The sequence below is a fragment of the Desmodus rotundus genome, chromosome 4 (genome assembly GCF_022682495.2).
Source record: "Desmodus rotundus isolate HL8 chromosome 4, HLdesRot8A.1, whole genome shotgun sequence".
In the NCBI taxonomy this organism is placed as follows: Eukaryota; Metazoa; Chordata; class Mammalia; order Chiroptera; family Phyllostomidae; genus Desmodus; species Desmodus rotundus.
In genome coordinates, this window is record NC_071390.1 from 28,126,879 (window position 1) to 28,135,023 (window position 8,145).

The 8,145-nt window shown below is 50.7% G+C and overlaps 1 protein-coding gene across 1 annotated transcript; it reads right to left on the reverse strand.

Moving 5' to 3' along the window:
• Positions 1 to 1,502: 1,502 nt before the first annotated feature.
• On the reverse strand, positions 1,503 to 7,487 carry HHEX (hematopoietically expressed homeobox). Its single transcript, XM_024563443.4, has 4 exons — positions 6,966 to 7,487; positions 4,640 to 4,818; positions 4,379 to 4,429; positions 1,503 to 2,588 (listed from the first exon to the last, which is right to left on the reverse strand). Exons 1-4 carry the CDS (start codon positions 7,327 to 7,329, stop codon positions 2,370 to 2,372), a joined length of 813 nt encoding a protein of 270 aa, XP_024419211.2. The 5' UTR covers positions 7,330 to 7,487; the 3' UTR covers positions 1,503 to 2,369.
• Positions 7,488 to 8,145: the final 658 nt, after the last annotated feature.

Sequence of the window (8,145 nt, forward strand, 5' to 3'; positions counted from 1 at the left end):
TCAGGCAGGGTCAGAGAGCTTGGTGGCTGTACCTGATGGGAAAGGGGACCCTCCCACTAGATGTCTGCTGTGTGCTCCAACATTGAGGAGACACAGAGAATAGGAGAAACAATAAAGATAAAGAGCTTGAACTGAGCTGGGAATTTGGGGGCTGGAAGGGGCCTTATAAATCGACTAGACCACGTTCATTCTACAGATGAGAGAATGAGGCCAAGACTTAAAATTTCAACTCAAATCCGTAAACTTCAGGCCTATGCACAGCTCTTTGCCTAAGGACCCAATACTAGTCTAAATTCATAGGCAGTTCCAGGCTATTCCAAGAGGCAGGATGTGACAACCCCCTAAGAGCAATGAGTTTTTCATGCTGTCTCCACCTGAGGGCCCATGTCTGGGGAGCCAAACGCTGGTCAGCCACCTTCCTGGGACCTCTGCCAGGAGGCACCCAGCTCCACAACACCTGGGGGCCTCCGTGGAGGATCCGGTTAGAGGAAGAGATTTCTGGGCATCTCCACTTGCAGGTCTCTCTCATCATTTTCCTGGACCGTCAGGGACCTGACGGCTCAGCTAGGCAAGCAGCTAGTCGCAGAAGGGTAACACCTGCGCCGATCAGAAACTTCAGCCCACCTAAGCCCCACACTCCCCCTCAACACTTCCATTCTTCCTCATAACACCACTTCCTGAGCCTGCTCCCTCCCTCAACCATCAAACTCCAGCTCGCACCACCTTGAATAGGCCCCGCTTCCCTCTTCCTCCCTCTACGCTGGTGAGGGAGGTGTCAAGGGGGATTTCGGGCCCACTTAGAACGGTGGTTCTCACAGCTTGGTCCCAGAAACTTTGAAACCACCTGAGCACCTGTTAGAAACGCAAATTCCCTGTCCTACCTCAGCCCTACCAAAGCACAAACTCTGGGGCCAGCGCGGCCGGCAAGGAGTTCCAGCGAGCTCTGCAGGTGATTTCGAAGCTCCTTGGAGCGTGAGAACTGCTGTCTTAGCACGGACCACCCCCTGGTCCACCCGCCCCCCACCCCTGCAAGCAAACCCCCCAAGCCCGGCTCGGCAGCCAGGGATGACGCAGTGTTGACTCACGCCGGTCAAGGACAGCGCCCGGGCCAGCCCAGCGGCCGACGCGAATCGATGGGACTCAGGCAGCCGCGCTTCCGCAGCCCGTCCCGCCGCCCGGCGCGCCAGGGCGCTCCTCCAGCCTGCCAGGCCGCAGGTCTGGGAGCGCGGGGGCCTTCCCCGCAGCCCCGGGTGCCACGCACACCCAGCACATGGCAAACACCCAGGAAAAGGTCCAAACCTACCTTCCAGGTTCCCACCCGCCGGCCGCGGCACAGAACGGCGCTGGCGGGCGCTCCCGGCTACAGGAGCCCCAGCGGGACGCACCACCTGAGGCTCCAGCGCTGGTGGGTGGGCGCCCAGCACCTTGCCAGGCACTCCGAGGCGGGCGAAAAAGAGGGGTGGGTTTGTTCTAATCAAAGAACGAGGTCTGACGACGTCAGTCGGTCCACCGACAGATTTATTTTATAGACAGGTTACTCATTTAAAAAACAAAACACCATTTTGGCTATGTTTTTTACAGTAAACAATTATATATATACATATTATATATATATACAGTTTGGTATAAAACACAATATCTACAAGCTACTTACCAGTTCATCTGTGCTTAATTTTAGTTACTGAGTCAGTTTGTCTGCTTGAATTGGGCAGTACTATCCTTAACACCTTAGTCAAACAGGTAAGGTAGTAAGTGATAGCGCAAAACAAGCATTTAAGATTATCAGCTGTATCTCTCTGACAAAAGGCACACATTCATCCTGGAGACTAGCTCCGAGCTGCTTTATGGATTTAAGGCAGCAGTATAAGAATGTAATACAAAACTAAAGAATGTTTCCCTTTAAAATATTCTAGGGCTGCCTGAAATGTGTATCCCCTATCTAAGGCATACCTCTGGACTTGGGGTACATTTTGGTTTTTTCCATTAAGTGGGATGAAGATTGTAGAAAAGTTATTCAAGAATATCCTACTAAGTTCTTTAAAGTTATAATTTAAAAATTTAACCAAAAAGTACAAAATTACTTTTTATAAATAGAAAATTTTTTTTGCTTCTTTAGAAAGGGGGTAAATTTAATCAGTGAAGGGTCCCCTTATCGTACAACCTAAAATCAATATATAAACCATTCCTTAAGTCAAAATTAAGGTTTCAATGTGTCTGTTAGTTAGCTAGTGCACCAAATATTTTAGGTTTCCAGAACACCTGAAAATTGATTCCCTTTTTCATATAGTTTTCCAGTTGTCTATAAGAGATTTTTCTGTTAAAAGTATTTCCCAGGTCCGGTTTCCCAAATATGCCAATGTCAGTGATCATCATCCAGCATTAAAATAGCCTTTATCGCCCTCAATGTCCACTTCTTGATCAGAATCCTCTGAAATCTCTGATTCGAGGTCTTCCTGGGAGGCAGGGGAAGGCGAACACTGAGAGCTATCCAGAGCACCTTTATTCTGTTCACTGGGCACGTCTTGCCTCTGATCACAGGGATCGTCCAAACTTTCCAGTTCTTCTTTTTTATTGCATTGAGGGTTCTCCTTAATGAAGAGGATGAAAATGGATATTGGTAGATCATGAACTATGGAGGCGGTGAGACATAAATCAAAATGTCTTTTCACCCACTACCGTCTTTTTAACTTGTAGCTTATCAATTGCTTTTAGCTATAATCTTTACATACATAATACATACTTTCCTCACTTTGGAAGAAGTTCTTTTCATATCAGAGAAAGATTATATACTTGCCAAATAAGAACAACCAATTACAAATATAACTCTAATGTATTATGTCAAATGAATACTAATTCCAGCCCAAACCCACGATCTCAAGATTCTTAAGAGTTTAGGAGGAAAAAGAAATCAGATCACTGGATACACATTATCATCATTCTTCAAACAGTCACACCCTGCCAATTAACAGAATTTTCTAGGCATTTTTTTAAATGGATGCTAAATAGTGATTAAGGATAAAGTTTCAAAATTATTAGATGGACTCAATGTCATCCATTTCCTGAAGTATGTTTATAAACATACGTACATAAGTATGTATAGCAGGTTACAAAATCATGGCAAATACATAATGCAGAACTGGAAGGATGCTGCCAACTGAAAAGAGAAACAACTACAACTTAATTAAAATCTGGGGAAAATTTCTGGAAAATATTCTCATATTACATAGGTACCTTTATTTTTAAAGTCCCTGGTAAATTGCAGCCACACTTTTGATCAAGAAATAAATGTTAGTGAAGTTTTCCTGTGTTTGTCTAAAATGGACATAAACACTACATAGAAACATTATAAGGGTGTTTTTTCTAAAGCAAGACTACAGAATAGATTCACCAGGCTTGCAACTATGTTACATACATATGCACAAGGTCAGAAATTGAGAGGGAACCTGAATATTTTTAATCACATCAGAATAATAATAAAATTATGAGCATTTTCTTTCCTGCTTCAAAGTGTTCTTTGTGACACTAACTTGTTTGTAATGAAATGCTTTATGATCACTGTATTTAAAAAAGCACACTACTTTCAATTTCCCCCTTCATACTGCTGTTTCAAAAATAATTTACTATAAACTATGCATACACAGGCAAATGAACAATTCATCAATCGTCAGATTATTTTGAAGAAGACATCCATATTAGGACATCATAAACAAATCTTTAGCCTTAACTTAATAGAGTGCCTTTAAAAACTGAATTAGCCTTTACTTTTTTGATCACATATTGTGTAACAAGGTCACTAGAAGAAAGACTGCTAGAAAGTTTAAGCTACTTTTCAAACAGGATTGGATAGTCTCTTACATGCTTTTATATTCATTTTAAGAGCCAGCATTGCATATAAAATAATTTTGAAACTCTTTGATATTTAATTCTTCTAAAAAACAGTGCAAACAAGACTTAAAGGTGTTTATTTCCTTATATTTACTCTTGAGCTCTGCCTGGTTTTATTATGGCTGTGTAAATAAAAGAAACAATTTTCTCCCAAAGATAACCGCTTAAGTCATTTACTGTCAATTACTTTATCTTTCCTGCGTTAATTAGATAAACAACATATGGGGTTTATAAAACAATTAGCCAGGAGTTTTACTAGCCAGTGTGTGAAAACCCCAGCATAATTGATATAGGAACTGCATTAGGTGCTTTTAGCATTACTGCCACCTGAGCAACTCATCCTGAATTTCAGCAAGACTATTTGCCTTTTTAATCAAGGTGAAGAGGTTAAATAGTCTCTCAAATGACTTTTGCATACAACCTGTAACAGGCCTTGCATTGAGATAACCTGATAAAAATATTTATTTCCATAGAAACGGAACCATGTCCATACCTGTTTCAGTCTTCGCCATTTAGCGCGTCGATTCTGAAACCAGGTTTTGACCTACAGAAAAAAGAAAGAAAACTTGCCACCGTCCCAGAATCCCAAGGGATGGTGGGGAGGAGGGAGGTCGCAGGTTGTAGAGCAGACCAACGAGGCACCAAAGTTGGATAGCAAGGCACGACAAGCAAGAGCACACAGTGGCTCCAAGTCTCTCTTCTGCCCTGTGATGCCTGCCCCCAGGAGCCCGTCCCAGGCCCCAGGCGCGCTCACCTGTCTCTCACTAAGCTGCAACATCTTGGCCAGACGCTTCCTCTCAGGCGGGGAGAGGTATTTCTGGGTCTCAAACTTCTTCTCTAGCTCGATAGTCTGGTCGTTGGAGAACCTCACCTGGCCTCCTTTCCTTTTATGCAGAGGCCTCTGCAAGAAAGGGCTCCAGAGCAGCGGTTTGCCTGTGGGCAGCAAGAGTGGTGTGGAGTGATTAGTGATGGCCCTGGAGCAGCCTGGCAACCCAAGACCTACCCAGCTCTGGGGGTGCCAAAGGGGGTAAGGAGACTCCGGAGAACACCCAACCACACATGTTCATATACACTCACTAACACATGGACTCAACATACTGCCACCGATATGCATACATACCCAGGGACACAGAAACAGCCAAAGTCACACACCTACACGGCACAAGCACAGAGACCACCTTGGACAATCACAGAAACATACACACAACCATCACACCCATAGCTAGATGCCAACAAATCTTTCAATCCCCCAAAACAAATCTTTTGACCCCTCAAAAGAATCTATAAGCTGAAGCCCATTATCATGACCCTCTTTAAACCAGTCGCTCTCGAATTTAGCTACAATTTTTTGCACCCCTAGGTCCTCTCCCTTGGTGAACCGCACTTTCCAAATACTCTGAGTGTCTGTTGGGGAGGAGTGAGGCCGTTACAGTACCAAAGGCAGTTTGTGGCCAAAAGCCGACCACGGGAGCATCACCAGGGGACCACGGGCCAGGTTGCTGCGGGAAGCCCTGGAGTCCCGCGCCAGCTTTAGGCTGCGTGTGGAGCTTCCAATCCTGGATCCAGGGCGCAGCGGCCTCCTCTGATTTCACACCCGGCCCGCGGGGGCGGCCAGTTAAAGCCACCCCATGGGCTATGGCAACATTTCCGTCAATGTGTTTCCTGTTGGTCTATCTCGAAAAACCCTTTGCTTCCTCCTGCGAAGTCCCAGCAGTAACCCAAGGAAACCCAGGGCGCGCTGGGTGAAAACGTTCGCCCTCAGGCCGGGCCAGCTGAGCGTCCTGCTCCGGCCCCATCAGGATAACAAAGCCGCTCCGGGGCCGCAGCACCAAACCCTAGAGGCTGGAATCAAATATATAATAAAGCCTTTTTTAAAAAGAGAACTAAAATATAATCTTCCACCCCATCTCTGCAACAGTGAGAAAGTGGGGAACTACACTAGAGGCCATACTACTGTAATGATATTAAATGTTAATTAATTAAAATGGTAGATGTCTGCAGGGTCTCTGCAGAAGCTGCCAGTAACAAAGTAGATTTAAAAACCCTGGTAGCCCAAAGCAAGGAGTCCCGGGGCTTCAGATGCCTGAGGCGCAAAGGGTCACCGCAGCGTAGTTCACTGATGTCTTAGGTCTTAGGCCGTGCACTGAGGACAACCCCTGCCAATTCTATATGCCCGAGGCGTCTGCGCTGCCCTTCGTACTCCAAAGACGTGTCCGACAGTGCGTCCGTCCGTCGGTCTGCAGGCCTGCGCCTAAATACTTTGAAAGCTGGCATTGTTGGGGGTTTTTTTTCGAGATTTTGCTTACGTCAGGCTTCAGACTAGTGCAAAACAGCCTCGAAAAAAAAAAAAGGAAGCAACTGGTTATTTTAGCTGCCATAAAGTCACATCCCACACAGAGGAAATGAACAATATCAGAAAAACGGATCCCGGCTATCAGAAGTCGAGTGTTTCCTGAATTTGTCTGTATTGAGGATGTCGATAAAATAATCAGCAGCGTGCACTACTCCGGGGGAAGGGTCTGCTTCACGCAGCCAGGAAAACACTTAACAGCTTCTGAAACCAGATTTACTCCTATCGAGAACTCAAGATTTCCTGTATGAACGGAAAGGGTCAGGCTCTTTCACTGCACAAGCTTGTTGAACCAGGTCCAGCCCCGTAACCACCCGGGCCCGGCAACTACCCCTGCCCCGCAGGGGCCGACCCGGGCTCCTTGGTACTCCCTTCCCCGTCCCTCCAGCTAAGGGGACCCACCCAAGGCGACACGCGCGCCCCAGAACTGCCTTCGCCTGCCAGCCCCGGCGGCAGCGCGCGAGGTCTCGCCGCCGCCCGCGCGCCCCGACGCCTGCAAGGTTCAGGAAAACCAATCTGAGTCATGGTGCGGTCACTCGGGCCGCGCGCCGCCGGCGCCCGGGTCTCCCGGCCCCGCGCGCGCACAGGAGCCGCTTTTCAATCGCTTTTGCCACAACTTTCTATTGCCTACCCCTCCGCCCCCGCCGCCTCCCGGGCGCAGCCACCTGCCGAGTGGCGCCTTCCTCACCGCCGCCTCCGCTCGGCCCCGCCATGACCCCAGCCGCCTTACCCAGGGGGTCGTGGCGGAGTAGGGCGTGCGTGTAGTCGTTCACCGTCCGCGGAAAGGGGTACAGAGGGCCCCCGAAACCGCCGGGTCCGTAGGCGGCGGCCAGCGCGGCGGCGGAGTGGTGCGAGAAGGCGGGGTGGATCGGCGTGGGCTCGTACACCGGGGTCCGGTAGGAGGACACGAGGCTGGTGAAGGAGGAGTTGGGGGACGGCAGCGTGGGAGTGGGAGTGGGCGCGGCGGGCCCGCGGCCCAGAATGTCCTCGATGTAGAACGGCGTCGGGTGCGCGGGCTGCAGGAGCGGCGTGGGCGCGTAGAGCGGGACCCCCACGGCGCCCGCTGCTGCCTGCCCAGGGTGCGGGTACTGCATGGCTCCGCTGCGCTTCGGCCCGTCGGAGAGTTACCGGCCCGTGCCGCGGCGCTACATTTATCCGCGCTCCGCGCTCCCGGCGATAGGCTCTGCTGGCCGCGGGGTGGGGCCGCGCTCTCTGGCCCCTTCCTGCCGCCTGGCCCTGCGGCCAATAGCGCGGAGCCCCGGGAGCCGCCTCCCTCCCCCAGCCTCGGCCCGCCCCCGCCGGCCGAGCTCTCCGCCCCCGGGACGCGCTGGCTCCATGGCTCCGAGGATCCTGCGCCCCGGTGCCCGGCCGTCGTCGCTCGCGGTTCCCCGCAGCCTGGCCCGGGACGCCCTCGAAGAAAGCCCCAGGACCGCGTCCGTCACGGGAGACCGGAGGAAGCTTCCGGGACCGAGGACTCGAGCAGTCTCAGCCCGGCCGAGAGGCTTCTCTGCCGAAACTCGGGGGCACTGATCCGGGCCCGAGCCCGGGGTGGCGGCATCCGGCCCCAGGCAAGGGGTAACTGGACTCGGGCCCGGCAAGGGTAGAGGCCAGTGGCAGGGCCGTGCCTTCGCCGGCCTGAGAGGAGCCTCCCCGGTCGGCGAGCCCCCTGGACTGGCGCTGGCACTAGCTGTTGCCCCGGGCGTCTGCTGAGCTCTCGGCGAGAGTGAGCGCCCTGGGCTTCTCCCGGGGCTCCGAAGAGAGGGATCTCCGTCCCTCAGCTGCGTCCTCGTGAAGTAAGGACGACTACACTTAAGGTGCCCTGGACCCAAGGCCGCTCCAGCCCGTTTCATTTTGTGCGGCCCCGGGCTCTGCCACTTTCCTGGGAGAAGGCGGAAGCTCCTTGGGGTAGG

Bases quoted from the DNA above. Each gene is read 5' to 3' on its own strand.
- HHEX (XM_024563443.4), bottom strand. From the start codon at position 7,329: ATGCAGTACCCGCACCCTGGGCAGGCAGCAGCGGGCGCCGTGGGGGTC. The intron at 4,430-4,639 runs GTGAGCGCGCCT...TTTTTTCTGTAG, and splicing joins TGCAGCTTAGTGAGAGACAG to GTCAAAACCTGGTTTCAGAA. The intron at 2,589-4,378 runs GTATGGACATGG...CTCTTCATTAAG, and splicing joins AATGGCGAAGACTGAAACAG to GAGAACCCTCAATGCAATAA.